This window comes from Chanos chanos, chromosome 8 (genome assembly GCF_902362185.1).
Source record: "Chanos chanos chromosome 8, fChaCha1.1, whole genome shotgun sequence".
Lineage (NCBI taxonomy): Eukaryota > Metazoa > Chordata > Actinopteri > Gonorynchiformes > Chanidae > Chanos > Chanos chanos.
The window spans coordinates 26,068,488-26,087,470 of NC_044502.1; the positions used below are offsets into that span (position 1 = coordinate 26,068,488).

The 18,983-nt window shown below is 41.6% G+C and overlaps 2 protein-coding genes across 2 annotated transcripts; both read left to right on the top strand.

Annotated features, from left to right (window-relative positions):
* The first annotated feature begins 2,642 nt into the window (after window positions 1–2,642).
* Window positions 2,643–6,467, top strand: mgat1a (alpha-1,3-mannosyl-glycoprotein 2-beta-N-acetylglucosaminyltransferase a). The gene is made up of 3 exons (XM_030782368.1): window positions 2,643–2,815; window positions 3,652–4,527; window positions 5,767–6,467. Exons 2-3 carry the CDS (start codon window positions 3,913–3,915, stop codon window positions 6,463–6,465), a joined length of 1,314 nt encoding a protein of 437 aa, XP_030638228.1. The 5' UTR covers window positions 2,643–2,815; window positions 3,652–3,912; the 3' UTR covers window positions 6,466–6,467.
* A 4,147-nt stretch (window positions 6,468–10,614) lies between these two features.
* sh3bp5la (SH3-binding domain protein 5-like, a) lies at window positions 10,615–17,294 on the top strand. The gene is made up of 6 exons (XM_030781631.1): window positions 10,615–10,816; window positions 11,074–11,136; window positions 12,671–12,799; window positions 13,518–13,679; window positions 13,922–14,095; window positions 16,194–17,294. The coding sequence occupies exons 1-6, from the start codon at window positions 10,688–10,690 to the stop codon at window positions 16,788–16,790; spliced, it is 1,254 nt and encodes a 417-aa protein (XP_030637491.1). The 5' UTR covers window positions 10,615–10,687; the 3' UTR covers window positions 16,791–17,294.
* Window positions 17,295–18,983: the final 1,689 nt, after the last annotated feature.

An 18,983-nucleotide genomic window follows, 5' to 3' on the forward strand; every position in this document is an offset into this window, starting at 1 on the left:
TAAAAACCGCCATGCTCTGCTGTTCATCTGAACATTTGAATGGCGTTATTTCACAGTTTCTACAGTTTTGTTTTTCAGCCATATGCTGCATGGGCTTGTGATGCCAGGGGAAGCAGCTCTGACTGGCTGTGGCTGAATGACTGAAATCAGTGATAACTTATGAGATATGAAAACAGATTAAAATCTAATTTTACCAAGGCTTGTATGCGTTTGACAAATGTGCATTCAGACATGGAAATGATCTTTGCAGCTATACTTTTCAAAGAAAACAAATTGTACTGTATAGGTTTGCGTAATGGCAGTCTCCACAATTCATAACAACTGGGATTCACATTAGTTCTCTCTATGTCTATACAAAGGCTTCTTATACTTGTGAGGGGTAATATTCTTGCTGTGATCTGCTTCTAAGGCATATAAATGATCGTAAAGCACATAAATATTTTTAGGACTTGTGTCATGGTCTTAAGAAAAAAACCAAATTATTTCCATACTCATTCTTTCACTACATCTTCCTCTAGTTTGTGTAAGAAGGAAGAATTCTGATGAGATTTCAGATTAGCTTTAGAGGATTCCACACTCTAGAACATATCGAAACAACACATGAATTCCTCTAGGATTTATTTTAGCTTTAGCTCTTTCTTCCACAAGAAGAAATTATCTTTGAAATGATGAAAACCAGTCCTGACAGGAGACCGCAAGAGACAACTTTAAGCATTTATAAAAATACATAACAAGCCATGTCAAATGCACATATTTAAAGGAACAATGTAACCCTCACACACACACACACACACACACATCAGCAAATCAGCCAACCAACAAACAAATGAACACATGGGTATCATTTGTACGTGGCAATAATTCTGAGCTGAACAAGAAAAATAGTTTACCTCTGACAGATCTCTACTACAATAACATGCTGTCTTTTCTTCTTTTCCTTTTCCTGTCATTCCAGTTTTTTTTCAGTGCTTTGCATCTTTGTGTTAATTAGCATGAGTAACTCAGTCACTGTCACATTTGACCTGAAAGCTCTACAGTGGCTTGTTTTTTTTTTGGTCACATGTTTTCCTGACATTGCATAGACAAAAGCATTGGACTACATCACTTTTATTTCTTAGTGCTGCAGCGCCTTAAAACTAACAAACTTTACGTTACCAGGGAAGAAAGCATTTTCTGTACAATTTTTGGTGATGTACATTGTAAATAAATAAAACAATAAAAGGAAAACTTAAAAGTATAGAGCAATTCACATATTTTTGTGCAAATTATACCTTTTGGTATATCTAAAAGTTGAATCTATGCAAACCAGCTTTTTACTAAGTTTTAAGTTTAGCTCAGTTGTTATATCACTGTATGTTAACCAAACCTTTTAAATGATAAACAATGTATTTAGGTTGATTTTATCCCCCCGTTGGATTTCAAGGGAACAAAAGCATCTGTACATCCCACACAATGAGGAGGTGGGAATTCGTGTAGTATGTATGTATGTATGTACATATGTATGTGTGCATTCAGTGACAGAGTAATGCTCTTAGACATATTATACATGGCTTCTGCTGCGTCATTCATTGGGTAGACTGTATAAGGTGATCGATAGGCTTGTGTTGGAATCAAGGCCTATGATGTGGGTGACAGATATGACGAGCATGAGGTATGACGTACTTGCCCCGGCATTTTTGTCATCGCTTGTTGATGAATTTGGTAACGATGTTTCACAAAAGGTGGAAGAGAGGAACTCTGTCTGTAGACTGACGGTGCCATTATAGAAAAACAGTGGCAAAAGGCACTGAACTGGTTGATTGTATGTATCCGTTTTATTCAGAGTGCAGAAATCTCGTGCCTCCGCGGTACATACGCTGAATTTAACGCGTTATGACCGTTGACTCTTAAAAGCGCAGTTGCGACAGTGGGATGAAATAGGGGTTGGTTTTTTGGCGGGGGTACGGGGATAATTTTCTCTCGGGTATTGGGCGCGGGCCTGTCAGCACACATCTGAATTACAGCTCAGCTACTGAAACAAAACATACTCACTGTACGTAAAGACGTACATAATACACAAGTTCACAAAGATTAGCTATAGTAGCCTACCAATTCACGTGCTGATAAGGCGGGTTTCGTCGTCTCTGTTCCTCCTCCGGCTGCTGGCACTGTGCCCTAGTGCGGGGTCTTTGACACCGAGCTTTCTCCAAGACTACACAGTACCCCTGTCCTTCTACCCCTCGCCTTGCCGCCTCTGCACTCTGTACAGCATGGGGTACGGTTTGGGTCTAGGAAGCCGTGAACAAAACGATTGTGTGCAGGCAGCCATGAGGAAAAATAAATTATATCAAAGTGAACCTAAAATACATGACTGTAGGACAGCATATTATCTGACACTGAACTTGACTTGTATTACCAAGTGGTTCACTTCATGTTATATTTCATGGGCTCTCCATGGACGAAGATGATCATTATATATTGCGAGCGTACAATAGTGTACAGAAATGTACAAAAATGATTGTCACAAAAATTAAATTAAATGAAATTAAACTAAACTTAACTTTTACTCATAAGTCTTAAGCTTTACTCATAAACTACAGACGGATGTTCTTAAGGTAACGCTGAGAGGCGGGACTTCCTGAGTGTTACGCCGGAAGTGAGCTATGGGTCTGCATTCTTGAGCAAAGCTTGAGGAGAAATTATTACGAATGGAAGTTGATCGTAAAGAGTCTGATGAAACACAATGCCCCTTTCATGCCTTCCTGAAATTAAAGACCAGACGATAATTATTAAGGCGAAAACATGCAACGAATCGTCCCAAGGAGAAGACATACAGGTAAAGAACTGTCTTACGCGGAAATCAAGTTACAATATGGGTGAAGGAAGCCCTCCTAATCAAGATAACGTTATCACTAGAATGTCACGATGGGTGTTGTTTTGTGTTCATTTAGTAAAACATTAACTTGTGGATGTTATCAGGGTATTTGTTTCAATATTCCTGAAGTCCAAAATTGTAACCGAGCGGAAGGCTCGAGGAAAAGAATGATTTGAATGTCTGTATTGTTCGTGACGAGCCACAGGTGAGCTAATCGATACACGGATATCCTGGCATTCAGACAGGATTTACAGCGTACTGAAGTTTGCTATGATCTAATAAAGTTGCGATATACAAATGAAGATACTTTGTTATTGGCCATTTTTAATGATTAATATGAAAAGAAGTAAATAGCGTAACACTGGCTTATGAGCATTGTTGAAGCGTATCTCAAAACGCAGAGTAATTAGTTTTTGAGTGAATTTTGATTTGAACTCATCCTGTAAGTACCAACTGTGTGTTTCGGGTGAGTATATTAACATGACAGTCATGGTATTTCAACGCCCCCCCTGCAATTCAAAATAGGCTACCAGGGTGTCAGGTTAAAATTAATGTTGTAACTTGATACGTCACGCACAAAATCCATGATCAGGAAGGATAAACAGCCTGTTTTGAAACAAACTTCGTTAGAGTGACTTGAAGATCTGAAGTTGTAATGGATGTTATGTTTGAGTAATGTTGCTTGTTGTGGAAGTCACTGAGTCAGTGTGTTTTAGAACATATCATTTGAAAATTGTGTTGAGTGTTTCTTTGCACTCCGTCTTACTGTTCTGTATTTGTTGTCTGTTTGTTTTCAGAATGAGGGGAGAGGACTGACTTGAGAAGCTTGCTTTTCAAGGTTCCGTTCTTGTCCAGTCACACTCTGCTTTAGCTGACTCCGGCCACAATGTTTCAGACACTCCTGATGTACAGTATGTGAGGACATTTGACCACTTGTTTACCTGAACCCTTTGTGACAAACTGTTTATCAGAGAATTACTCCAGACCTCCCCCTCCCCCCTTCCCGCATCCTGCTTCCTGTCCCTTCCTGTCCCCTGTCTCCTCTCAGGTGTTGGGCCATGCTCCGAAAGAGAAGCTCCGTTATAGTTTGTAGCGCTTTTCTGTTTATTACCTGGAATGCTATACTCATCTTTGTCCTGTGGGGGCGCCCTCCCTCCGAACAGGAGGCGGGCGGTGGGCGTGGAAACATCGCCAAGGACATGATTCGTATGATCAGTGCTTTTGAAACGGAGCTTGAGGCACAGAGGAAAATCCTTCTACAGATAAAGAGCCATAGGTCTCTGTGGTCGCAGCAGAATGACGGGGGACTGAACGGCCAATCAGAAGCCGAGGACCCCTCCCAAGCCGTCATTCCCGTGCTGGTCATCGCCTGCAACCGTGTGACGGTGAAACGTTGTCTGGACAAATTAATTGAGTACCGCCCATCTGCCGAACTCTTTCCAATCGTAGTGAGTCAGGACTGTGGGCATACAGACACAGCTAATGTCATTAGTTCCTATGGCGACCAGGTGACCCACATTAAGCAGCCTGACCTCTCCGATATCTCCGTGAGACCGGACCATAAGAAGTTTCAGGGTTACTACAAAATCTCCAGACACTACCGCTGGGCTCTCAACCAGATCTTCCACTCTTTCTCCTACTCATCTGTAATCATTGTGGAGGATGATTTGGAGGTAGCTTACAGACACTGTTATATCTCCAGTCTTTGCATTAAGTCAAAATGGGATTTTGTGAGGAACATATAAAGTGGTTCATCTATATGGATAGTCAGTTTTTTAAAATATTGTCAAAACCAAAAAAGGACAGTGGTTATTTACTCACATGTAATGTCAAATGTCTTAAACGTGAATATACTTTTTTGTATTTTGATCATTGTATCACACTCACTGTAGGAGCACAGCCAAACAAACAACCAAAACAATAGTATGTTTCATCTGTTATTTTTCACTTGTGAGGGGGCTTCTTTCTCTTAGACAGATAAGTTATAAGATCATTGGTAGCCTATTGACTTCGAAAATACATTATTTTGCTTTGCTAGCTTATGCTAGCTAGCCTTTTCTTACTGATATGTGTGCACTCGGTTGATTTAGTGCTGGTGCATCTAATTCAAGTCACAGTTGCCAAAACAAAGCTTGCACTAGTTGTAGGGATATTACCTGAACACCTGGACAAGTTTGAAAAGTGGCAGATGTAAAGAACCTTTGCTTTCCTCCTTAAAAGAATTAGCTATGAATGGCACGTTTACTGTCTGTCATGTTTGTGAGTCCACCTGCCTGTCTCTCTTCTCACTGTTGAGGCATGTCTGTGAGTCCACCTGTCTGTCTCTTCTCTCTCTGTCCTGGCATATCTGTGAGTCCACCTGTCTGTCTCTCCTCTCTGTCCTGGCATGTCTGTGAGTCCACCTGTCTGTCTCTCCTCTCTCTGTCCTGGCACGTCTGTGAGTCTGCCTGCCTGTCCCTCTTCTCACTGTTGAGGAATGTCTGTGAGTCCACCTGTCTGTCCCTCTTGCTGTCCAGGCATGTCTGCTGTGATGTGTGTTTTGGGCAAACCCAGGACAGTACTATGAGCCAGCAGGTTTCTTTAAGCAAACAGTGTCGTGCCACTAAACTCAAGAAACCACTGGATCAGCTGGACTGAAAACGCAGCTACATCCATTTGAAAAATAACATTAGTGTGCATCCTTCACTGTGTGATCAAAGTATTTAAAAAAATAGAAAGAGAATCAAGGAAATCAGTTTTCCCTTTTCCAGTGTGAAACCCAACAATTGAAGATGAATTATTTGCATGCAGATTGCTCTCTCTGTAATGTTTTATCTCCTTTGTATAACTCACAGCCTGTTTCAGTATTGCTCTTGTGTGCCCAGCATCCTGACATGACCTTTGAACTGATGCGTTCCTTTGCTTTGTCTCAGGTGGCACCTGATTTCTTTGAGTACTTCAGAGCACTCTATCCAGTTCTGAAGTCCGACCCGACCCTGTGGTGTGTGTCGGCCTGGAACGATAACGGTCGTGAGGGATACGTAGACCCGGGGAAAGCCAGCGTTCTGTACAGGACAGACTTTTTCCCAGGACTGGGGTGGATGCTGCTGAAAGATCTGTGGGACGAGCTTGAGCCAAAATGGCCGGCCTCGTTCTGGGATGACTGGATGCGTCAACCCGATCAGCGAAAAGACAGATCTTGCATACGGCCGGAAATATCCAGGACTTTAACGTTTGGCCGCCGAGGCGTGAGCCTTGGCCAGTTTTACGATAAATACTTACGCTTTATCAGACTCAACTCAGAATATGTGCCTTTTACCAAACTGGACCTGTCTTACTTGGAGCAGACAAAATACAATGACATGTTTGAGAAGGAAGTTTATGGTGCTCCTTTGGTGAGGGCAGAGGAGCTAACGGGAGGAAAACTGACTGGACCTGGTCCGTTTCGTGTGCAGTATTCCAGTCCGGACAGTTTTAAAACACTGGCCCGTAACCTGGGCGTGATGGATGACCTGAAGTCAGGGGTGCCACGTGCAGGTTACAGAGGCGTGGTTAGTTTCCTGTCACGCGGAAAGAGAATTTTTATAGCGCCACCTGTCGGTTGGACAAAGTATGACCCCAGCTGGAGCTGAGGGCAGCTGGTTTAGTCCCAGTAAAAGACATGAGTAAAAGACACGTTCATTCTCCATACACAGCAGTCAGACTTGGGAGCTAACGGATGGGATGCAAGGCCTTGGCTGGCCGAGCGGAACAGGGTATTGGTTAAATATATTCTCATTGTAATATGGGTTTACTGGCAGGGTGTGCATTTATAGTCTCCTATAACTTTGTGGAATATTTATGCAACAAAAGGGTTTTAAGTTGCATTCAGTATTTGAAGAGTTGAACAACCATAAGGAACTTTGCCACTATAGAGATGATGTCATGGCTGCTCTGGCATAGAGACAAACAAATGTCAGAATGCACGAGGAGACAACATGAAAAGAAACCTCAGAGCAACATATAATGTTCGACCAAAGACCATAGCATAGAATAATACCACTTTACCCATCTCTCAGGATCATGTGATATGTGTGTGTTTTATGCTGTGAGCGGACATAATGAGATTAATGGTCCAGGAATCGGCTACTGCCATAGTTTTCTTTTTCCAGCGCCACAATTCTGTATCCATTCTACAGGGAGAATTAGGATGTTTATGCATATTTTGACTGTAAAAATGTGGCTTTCCTTTCACTTTTTTTCCAGTCCTAAGTGCCTTGTAATTTTGATTATCTGTGTTAAATGAGTTGTCAGTGGTGTTTGCGTTAGTTGTGATGATTAACTGACATGTTTTCAAAAAATGGTGAAGTTGCCTTTTTCTATTTGTATGATGGGTGTAGATATCTGATACTGTCAATCATTTCTGAAGTGGTACTGCAGGGCTCCTGGCCTTTTCAGTGGAACAAATCTATAGAATAATAAAGCAAAATGCTTTTAACAACTGAGTCTTTAACCAGTCTTGTCTTTCTGTTTGTATTCACTTGAGACGTGGACAGTTTTATTATTCTAACTCTGTATAATTTATTTTGGAGACTTTCTGCAGTACATTTTGAAGCATGAAGTGTGTGACTGATAAAAATAGTCTGAGTGTTATTTTAGGAAACAGAGATACACAAAGCCACCACTGTCTAGAGTCACAGCCGCTTTTTTAGCACTGAAATGGTCCATAAAAAGAAATTTAAAGCAAAAAATGAAACACAGTTTAAAAATAATATAATTATATAATTCCTTCTATGTGTAGCAATTTTGGACAAATTTTGGCAAAAAGATTTTGACAAACAAATATTGTTAAAAAAAAAAAAAGGAAGTAGGATTCAGAACAGTTCACATGGTCTGCTCCATAAAAGAGTATCAGAATGCCCTGGATAGGCTTAGAGGTTGTACGGGAGGTTTTTGTCAGGTACAGGATAAACCCATTTCTCCCTTTAATGCAAATGCAAAACTTTGACAGGAAACACCTGTCTCAACTGAAACCGAGAAGAAAATCTTCACTCACTCACTCACTATCAAAGCCGCTTGTCCTAATCAGGGTCGCAGGGGGTGCTGGAGCCTATCCCAGCGCTCATAGGGCGAAAGACAGGGAAACACCCCGGACAGGTCGCCAGTCCATCGCAGGGCAGACACACAGACAAACACACTCACATTCATAACTAGGGGCAATTTAGTGTCTCCAATTCACCTAACCTGCATGTCTTTGGACTGTGGGAGGAAACCCACACAGACAGGGGGAGAACCTGCAAACTCTCCTCAAAAAGGACCCCAGCCACCCAGCTAGGAATCGGACCCAGGACCTTCTTGCTGTGAGGTAATAGTGCTACTCACTGCGCCACCAAGTTGCCCTACAAAATCTTTAAATGGTCTCAAACATAACATAGACAAATGTGATTTGACAGCTTTTTTTGTTTTTCAGAAGAACTTTATATTTGAATGAAAATATGTGTTTTTGTTCACAAGTATAAATATTGCTGTAGAATTCAGCTAAAAGTATGAAAATATTGAGTGAAACCAAACATGTTCTCTAAATCAGCATAAATTAAATTTACATCTTGCCTCTGTCCTCACTTGCCCCCTCTGCTGGTCCTTTAGGGTCCTGTTTTCATTGGTTTAGTCAGTGTTCTGTCTCACTGGTTCACTCAGTTAATTATTCAGTCACGTGTTTCAGCTGTTTTACTTCATTTAGACTTGTTTTCTGTTTCTATAAACACTCCTCTGGGGGATATTCCAGAAATTGGGTTTGGTGAAAACTCTGAGTTAGTTAACTCAGAGCAAGAAGTAATCCTCCTAACAGAAGAGCAATATAGCTTTCTTTTGCTAAGAGAATGAAGCCATAGGACTCTTCTTTTAGGAGGTTTACTACTTACTCTGAGTTAACTAACTGAGTTTTCGCTAAACCTGCTTTCTGGAATACCCCCTTGTTATCTCACTTTATTGTGAGGTCTTGTGTTCACAAAGTGCATTGCTTACTGGTACCTGGTGTGTTTCTGTTCTACTGTGCCTTAGGATTAGAGTTAAAGTCAGAGTTAGCAATGTTCACAATAAGAAAAACACTCAAAGAAGAATCTACAAGAAGAAGAGTTAAATTATATAAAAAAGACACCAAGTTGTGGTATAACTTTTGGATTAGAAAAGTGAAGTTGCGCCATAAACATAAATAAAACACTGGCAGTGTTAACCAGCAATGAGAGAAAAAGAGAGAAACAGTAACAGACGTTGTTCTAGTTCAAATGCATCTATATAACATTTATTATATCATGTACTATATGACCATCAGCGTGCAGCCTATCAGGATACATCAGTACATATGAGCTTATGTACACAGTCTAACTGTGAGCAACACTGGAGAAAGACTACTGCTCACACAGATGCTTCAGTGGTTATTGGGCTTAAACTTGGGGCCACTTTTAGAAATAGGACGTATATGTTCAAGGCATGGGGAAAATAGCCAGGCCGTAAACTTCAGTAAAAGCCCCTATGAACTTTAGCAGAGCCACATGCCCTCTGGGTTTTAACTTCCTCAATTTGTCTGGCAGTTTTGTTAAGTCATTTCATGATCAAGAGAATTCTTATTATCCATGAATTATCTGTGAAAATGGATTCAGTTTTTAATAAATACATTTTTGGTGAGATGTCAGGTGTCAGGTCATCTGGGGACAGCTGTTTGGAGAATGTTTTGAATAGTACCAGTGGTTTTATTTTGAATACTGGAAAATATTTCCTTCAGGTGAAATAGGTCTTTATGCACCTCCCCCCCCCCCCCCCCCCCCAAACATGCACATCCCAGCTTATCTATTTGTAGGAACACAAAACATATGTAAACACACACACACACCCCAGTTTATCTATTTGTAGAAACACAAAAGATATGTAAAGCATACTTTAAACAAATAAAATGCAGCTGGAGTACAGTTACACACACACCTTCAACAGTTTGCAAATGTTCAGTCTTCAGAGCATTTCCGCTGGTGGAATGAAGAGTGGTGAATACAGGCTTGGAATTGCTGAATTTCTGCTTATGAACATGAAATACAGCTATCATTATAGTTAGGTTAATACAGCTATTTCTGCTTTACTTTATCCTTCCAAAACTATTGAACAGAATATTTTCAAGATACAGAGAGCAATGAGAGACAATATAATCAATTAAAATTTCTAGCCAAGTCCATTACAATTTTACCTCACCACAATACCAAAATGTTGACCAATGGTTCTTGGTGTATATGACAAAATGTATTAACGCGCACTGCCCTCCCTTCTCATAATCTGTGACGTACGAAGTCTACGGTATCCGTGAAAGTACAAACCACTCTCTGCGTTTTATATTTACAGTTTCCGCTCAGAGCATGTGTAAACACGGTAGCTAACTGAAGAGGGATGTGTTGAAATGAAAAAAAAAATGGAACAAAGTGTTGGAATTATGCGGGCATAAGAGTAGGTCTTTTGAATTATATTTTTGCAGTTCACTTCATTCCAAAGTTTCATTCGAAGTATTATTCGTTATGTGATGTGAAGTTTTTATCAGTTCGCCAGTTTGCTTGCTAGCTATATTGGTTGGGGTAGGAAACCTGTTATTACAATTATCCCTGCAAGTTATTAAGGCAGTTTAGACAGCACAGATAAGCCTCTTGTAAAAGTAAATTGTGTTTACGATCATTTCAGAATGGAAATAGCTGAATAGTTGCTTTTACAAGCCAGGCGAGTTTTATTAGGCCTGGAATGGAACTAGCCGATTACTGTGAAAAACCCGGGGACTCGGATAATGCCGATGGAATAAAAGAAGGAGTGGACCGATCTTGTAAGTGTGCGGAGGACGAGGTGATGGAATATGAAGACAGAGACGCTGATGGGGAGTCCACAATAACAGTCGTGAAGGAGACGAACGAGGAGGTAGAGCAACTGAGGGGAGAAAGACACGAGGAACACGAAGACCTGGATCCAAGGATACAGGTAGCTTGTTATCTAATAATACCTTCATTACTCATAACGAAACTGTCAGTTTGAGGCAGACTAGCACAAACTTGTCTGTCGGTTTGGTTGGATACGGTAAGACAAGTGCTTGATGAGTTAATTCTCATTCCCACTAATTCACGTGTTTGTATACATTCCAGATGTAAGTCTGTATAATCGCATTAATCCTAGCTGAAAAAAAATGTAAGCATTATGTTTTTAAGGATTATGATTTTGTCCTCATTTCCCTCGCGCAGGAGGAGCTGGAAAACTTGAACGAAGCCAGCGAGAAGATTAACCTTCTTGAACTGGAACTGAATGTAAGTGAAATGAGGTTGGAAACAATGAACTACTCTAACATGCTGAGGGTGTTTTGGAGTTTCACAAAAGGTTACAGAGGAAAGCAAGCAGTTCTTGATGGTGCATCTACTCGATTGATGTGATGTTGTGGTCGCAAGTTGTTGACACCTCATTGCTTACATGTGAGAGCACTGATTCTGTGCTTCCAGTGAACCTTATCTCATTGCATCTCTTCCTCTGCTACCAGTAATTTGTGAACTGAATGAGCTGAGTCTTCATTCTGATACTGCTGGTGTTTTATTCTCACCACATTTTGAACAGTGGCTATGGAGGGGACGTAACAAAGACAGAGTGGAATTTCAGCAATGTCTGAGACTCCAAAATTGATCATTTTGATAATCGGGATACACAACATTCCTTCTCACGTACACTTTTATGTATGTGTAGTATTTTTTTCCCTCTAAAGAAGTTAACATTTTCATTTGTTCCATTTGATTTGAAGCAGAAGTATAACAGCAAGTCACATGTAACAGTGTTTCTGTTTGGAATTGCTCCCAGAACTTCTTCCGTCTTTCTTGGAATGCTGCTGTACAAATTTGAATGGCCTCTAATGGATCCATTCTTTGGAGCGCTCCTTTCTTGACAGCAGAAAGATGCTCTCTGGTACCTTGCCTATCAAGCAGTTGAAAAAATGATGGAAACACACCAAACACAAAAACTGTGAATATATATATTAAGTACTAAGGGCTTGTGTCCTCCTTTTACAAGCTTCTGTCTCATTAGGAATTCTGCTTAATAAACCTTGGACTCTTGTCAGATATTAGACTTCTGTTTTTTTGGGTTTTTTTAGGAGTCTGTAGTTCTTTGAGAGTGAAATGAGGTGGAAATTTCATTGGCATCGTATACCAGAATGTCTGATAAGAACTGGAGAGGCTATGTAATATGTTTGACTTTATCACTGATGTTATGAAACAGTTCTTAAATCTATTCAGTGCTGCATATGGCATCGGGAATTTCTTGGAAAGCTAAGAACATTTTAAAGAAATGACATACGACCTCATATTCCATACTTTTAGTTCCTCTGTGTAGAGTAATAAATAAACCCTAGAGAGTCCCACAGAATACCTGCCCCCACAACGTTATCCAACGCCATGTTGAACGTGTGAGAGTTTGAAGGCTGCATTTGACATTCTTCAGATTGAAGGCCTTTCAAATGAAGAGAACAGTGTAAAAGAAGACCCGTCAGACCGTAGCACTTTCTTCCCCTCATCAGACAGGTTTTGTGCTCATTAGAGCATTGCCAAGGACTCTTGTCCACAGTGGGCCAGTGTTATTTTTATTGTTTTGTCAACCTCCTGCTCGTGCTCTTCCTCATGCCTGTTTAACCCCGTGAAGCCCTGACATGGGACAGCGTTTGGATTGAGAAGCAATCTTGTGGGGGTTTTTTTTGGGGGGGGTGTTTACATATTTGTTGGTTGATGAAAGTGATTGATCTGAACACTGACTTTAATAAATATGAGTGTAATTTCTCTGTCTGGTTTCTCTTGTGTTTAGGAGGCTAGGGAGAGCCATGGGAAGGTGCTTTCAGAGTCTGTGAGAAAACTCAACGTGCTGTCCACTCAGCTGGGCGGCTGCATCGAGAAAGCCAGGCCGTACTACGAGGCAAGGAGAATGGCCAAAGCGGTACGGGCACCAGGCTCATTCTCTCCGCTAATGGATATTATAGCAGAACCTCAGAGGACATTTGTGTTATTTGTATAAACATTTACCAAATGAAGAGCAGAATAGATAAGTCACTTCGATTCTCTTGACGCCCCCCCCCCCCCCCCCCCCCCCCCCCCAACTAAGATACAGTAACGACATTAAATACTTTCGCATGTCCTCTGCCCCCCACTCCTCCACCTCCCTGCTGTGTTCCATTATTCCATTACTCAGTTACAGCTCATTTAAGTCACAACTTCCTGTTCAAACACTCTGTGAATTATACAGAGACAACATCTTTGCTCTTTCAGAACGGTAATGAGTTTAAGAGTTGGTTTGTCTGTGCAGTGGCTTTCAGAACAGCATGCACTTTGCCCTAAATGAAAAATGACAGAATAGATTCTAGTAGAGACAGTCATTAATGTAATGATTTGGTGCCGTAGGTACTTTTTTTTCATTCTCATACATGCTCTGTGGGCTGTCACTAGCTCTGAGTCAATGTGTGAACTTTTATATGTTCAACTCTCCCTTTGCAAATGCCAAAACCTGCCCGGTTTTCTTTTACAGTATCGCACTCCTTCAGAGACAAACTGACTCCACTGTTAAGCTGAGTTTGTAACCTGGCGTAGAGCAATCATTTCACATAGAGTTTCCTTTACAAAAATCACTTTATACACCCTACATATTCTGCTCCTCCCAGGCGCAGCAGGAGATCCAGAGAGCAGCGCTCCGCTATGAGAGAGCCGTCTCCCTGCACACGGCCGCCCGGGAGATGGTGTCTGTGGCTGAACAGGGACTCAAGGCAGACAAGAACAAACTGGATCTCGCGTGGCAGGAGATGCTTAACAGCGCCACTGCCAAGGTGCCCCCACCACAACCCTTCCACACCCACCCCCTCTGTGGTTACTGCCAAAGTAAAAAGACCAAAAGGGCTCTATGGTTTCCCCTTGACGGCTGGGTTTTTGTAGGTCGTCATTTGTGTAGTGCAGTTACAGAATGAGTATTCTGATATTTTCCCACGCTGAAGCAGACTGATTTAGTCTCTCTGGTGTGAAAAGTGTTCAGTTTGTCTGTGAGAAACCGCTGGGTGTCTGTGATTGGCAGGTGAACGAGGCAGAGGCAGAACGGCTGTCCAGTGAACAGGAGCACATGCGTGTCTCCCTCATGTGCCAGGAGGCAGAGACGCAGGTGCAGGCCCTACAGAAGTCTTTGAAGAGAGCCATCGCCAAATCTAAACCTTACTTTGAGCTCAAAGCCCAGCTGAACCACGTACTGGAGGTCTGTCTGAAGCCATTCATTCATTAACATCACTCTTCACTAACATTACCAAGTGTTTTTTTGCACTGCCTTTCCTATATTACCATATCACAGAAAACAGGATGTCTTCCAATCTACAGCAAAATATGCTTTGGAAGTGGCTTGTAATAAGATAGCCTGGCTTTTGATGTTCTGTCCTTGTACAGCTTGTCTCAGGCATATTCAGGAAGTTCTTGGTATCATTGGTGAAGACGGAGATTTTGACTCATTTTAAACATCTGTTGGGGAAATTTCAATATCTTCATCTTTACATTAACTGTGACGTCAGTATAACATATGCACTGGTGATGCCCAGCTTTGACACACCCAGACAGACTCTGTACCCTCTACTGACCAGAGAGAAGTATACTCATGATTTAAATGTATGTGTTTATTATGCAAAATACATGAATATTCATAAAATGAATTCTGTTCAGTCATCATATGAATCATAAGATAAACCACTGGCTCCCCCTGTCGAGACTGTCTTTTACATAAAAATACAGGTAATTTGTCAAAACAAGCACTTTGTCCTTTGAAAAAGAGCATTCAGCTTCATTATCCCTGGTGATTTTGGTCAGAGTCCAGCAGCTGTTTGTCCTGCTCATGTTCCAGTCTGGGAAACTCCACTGAACGCTCTGCTAGGCACTGGGGACCGGTGTCAGACCAGCGCTTCGTCTGAATGATGAGACCCATTACCCAGTTCACTTTTTCTTCCTGATGCACTTCCCCAGTTTAAACCTGTTATCCATGGGCTGCCGTCGCCGGCCAGCTACTGGTGAACCGGTTAAGATCCAAAACAGCCTGGAGTTTTTTCTCTTAGCTATTGCTCACCATCTGTTTCTTGAATTTGCAAACTTACACTATGCAAATAATTGGGCAACAAATTCTGGATTAATCAAAATGTTTTTACTCCAGTGGTATGTTTGTCAAGGCGTTTTCCCTGGCCGCACCGTATATACAGAGAGAGAGATTGCATATTCACTCCATTTTACTCACAGTCCAGAGCTCTGGGCCTACTCTTATAAGATAACAAACCCAACAAAGCCCTTTCCACCTCCACTGAAGAGCATATGGTAAGGTACCTTTGATGGAATCAGGCCGTTGAAAGAGTGTGTGACAAGCAATTACTACGTTAAGAATATACGGATTACCGTTGTTATCAGTAACTTTCACATTTCCATGGGCGATAGTTTGAGATGAAATACAGTAGGAACTGTTAATCCACCAATGAAAACAGCCTCGTATGTCTGGTTTCCCTACCTGTACCACTTAATTTTCTCTCTTAGACTCTTACTGATTGAATTCAGCCTGCTCTCTGCTCTTGTCATTATCTCAGATATCATTAAATGAAGATTCATTATTGTTTAATTTGAGTGAGGGAAGCAGAATGTACAGGAAGATTAAGGCAGAGTTGAAGTGTTGGGAGAAGCAATGTTGGATGTGTTGAGGTGTCTCTTGGCTTTGATTTGGAGTGATGTGTTCCACACATAGGATAATCTGGTTTTACCAATATCAGTCAGGTGCCAGAGGACCTGAGTTTGTCCTTCTTCCCTCTGTCTCCCTTTTACAGTGAAACCTTGCATGTCATACACTGGTTTTGAAGGGTTTTTGTGTGTATATTAAATCAAACCCCAAAACTTTCACCTTAAATTCATGTGTCACATTCACTTTGGATCTCACTCACTCACTCACTATCTAAGCCGCTTATCCTGATTAGGGTCGCGGGGGGTGCTGGAGCCTATCCCAGCGCTCATAGGGCGAAAGGCGGGAAAACACCCTGGACAGGTCGCCAGTCCATTGCAGGGCAGACACACAGACAAACACACTCACACACACATTCATACCTAGGGGCAATTTAGTGTCTCCAATTCACCTAACCTGCATGTCTTTGGACTGTGGGAGGAAACCGGAGCTCCCGGAGGAAACCCACGCAGACACAGGGAGAACATGCAAACTGCCACCTTGGATTTACTTTTTCCAAATCTCTAAGTCAGCACAATATGAACATGATAAAAGCTTTGGTGAAACAAGGGACTGATGACAGATGTGTGTGTTTCATGTGTTTTTCCCCCCTCAGGATCAAAAATCAAGAGTCATGAAGTTGGAGGCACAGGTGGCTGAAGCAAAGTTGGGCTATTCCGACGCGCTGAAGAACCTGGAGCGAATCAGTGAGGAGATCCACGCCCAGAGAGAGCAGGACCAGCTCGACGGAAACGGAAACGGAGACGGAGACGGAGACGCGCCTTGTGGAGGGAGGAGGCCTCCTGTAGGAGCAGAGGCAAACAGCACCAGTGTCTCTAATGAGACCGGGGCCTGTGCAGACACGCTCAAACACAGCCAGTGGACTAACGCTAAGCAGGGTGTTGCCAAGGCGATGGACTGGGCCGAGAGACACAGGGAGTGTGTCTGGGGGCAGAGAGAGCAGGAAAGCCCAGTAGAGTTGGCGAAGGGTGGCTCTGACTCCTTCTCTGTTCTGAGTCTTCAGACCATCGTCTCAGACCTGGAGAAGAGCGATTCTGTGGAGCACCTGGGCCATCTTAGTGACGCAGTCAGTCTGTCTGATGGAGACAGTGTGAAAGACGAAGACAAAAGGGGAACGTGGCAGATGAACAGTACGAGCAAACAAAAACAAGTGGAATTCCTTAAACAGCACCAAAGGAGCATCAGTTTGTGAGATCACAGACTTGCCTGGACCACCTTGTTTTTGTCTGCTTGCTCAACACCCCCTCCAGACAGTCGTTCCTGTTTGCCTGCTGTCTTGACTGGTACTTTGCACTGACTCCCTACATGCCTTTCTGTTCTCTTTCTTTTCTTTTTTTTTTTGGTCAAATGACTTATGGGTGACTTAACCAAATTCAAATTCAGGTTTGTTAGCCAAGTTCATAGTCACTCAGCATCACTGATCAACCAACCAAACGACTTTTTCTGAATGAAGATATAATGATTTTGTTTTGAAAAGAGACTACATGAAAAAATGACATTTGATTCTCTGGGAGATTTGATAAGTTATGTCATAGGGCTGGTCCCAGATCAGACATATTCACAGTGAAACTGTCACTTTATCCCCGTACTGACCGAATGTGTTGAACACTACAGGAAATCAATGCTCTGATGATCATTTTCACTGACTTTCAAGCTCATTAATTCCAATACTTAGACCTACGTTTTCCCCCCCAGTATAAACATTACATGTGAAGGCATGTTAATTAACAGTAACTTAAAAGTTGATTAAAAGAAAAAAGTATTTCTGCTCTTTTCTTTTCCAGTTTTGTCCCTAGTTTGGAACATCCACAGAGTTGATTTTGGACTTCTTTTCTGCTTGAAAAATATTGCAAGAATTGATCATGTATGTTTGTGTGGCATCGTGCATAGCACAACATAAAGACAGTAACAACAAGAATATGTGTATTATAACAATATGTTTTAGTTCAGAGAGAGAATTTTATCAGATGATGTGCGACATAATTTTAATGTGCAGTGCCTAAAGAGCTTTATGGTGAATTTCACCTTTAATGGTGTCTGATCACCTCTCTTTATGATCCCATTTCCAGATTTAATCGTCTTATTTCTGTCAGAAGACATCTTGTCTTATTTCATCTCTGTGTTATTCTATTGCTTTTGAATTACATTCCAATCAAGCCTTTTTTTGATTGAGTAAAATTTTTCTTTATGATGTGATCATGAATTCTGTACCTGAGCTGTTGCTCAGATATGGCCTGAGTCTATTTATCAAGCTTTGTTCTTTTTTAGGCAGATCTATTTTTATCTTTTGCTCTCTGTATTCCACTGCCTATTCTAACTTCCTAACAGATTTGTAAAGTCTGTCCAAGTTCTGTGTATAAGTTTGTAATGATATATCGTTGCTGATAATTTATGTGAAATCTGACCAATTAATAAATTATTATTTTGGGGTGATATTGTTTTGTTTGCATTTTCCTTGATGTGAAGTCAATAAAATATTATTTAGGTAGCTCTTATTGAAATAAGGTAAAATTGTATGTTCTAACTTTTATCTTTGATGTGTAAACTCAAGTCAGGAGATAGTTTTACAGAGTGTGTTGAGGATTCTCAAATCCACTTTTAATGCAGGGGTAATATATGTAAAGCCATGGTAGGAACAAATGTGCCAGTGACTTGTCCGAGTTGTACAGAGAAGTCTCTGTGGAAGCGATGACAGGTCATTGTCCACTCATGGTGTTTGGGTGTAGAGCTACATGGCTTGGTCCAAAGAGGTCTCGTCATTTGGTTTGAATTTCCAAACATTTATGTTCGATCTTGTCTCAAATATTAAGAGGACAACAACAACCAGATTTACACATCCCATAGGAGTGATTAAACAGACAAGAAAAAAAACAACTTGCCCTTGGTGGAGCAGTGTAGGATCAGCCCTGATTAAATCTTTGCCATGGGTGTGGAATGTCTACAGCAATGTACTGGGAACCGAGTTGCCCTGTGTCTACACACCCAGTTTCGAAAATTTGTGCCTGGTGTCTTTTCTCGTCAGTTTACCTCTTTTTTTTCCTCCCCCACCCTCCTTCCCATGTGTTGGTCTGTGCTGAAAATAGCTGACTGATAGAACTGACAAACATGTCGTAAAAACAGAAATCTCCAAGACCGAAGATTATTACTAGGATAAACAATACACCCAGAGAAAAGCACTCCAGATTGAACTGCACGATGGGAGTGGAAGAATGGGTTTGGATGAGAAACAGACAGTATGAGGATCGATTGTGCAGGTGGAAAAAGTGGAATACCTGTCCTGTAGCCCCACTGAGCCGTTTTTATGGTGATAGTCGAGAGCGTGGCTGTTTTGAGTTTGTTCCGGTCGGTGTAACAGTGGAGTCGTCGGTGATCGCGTGAGGGAGGA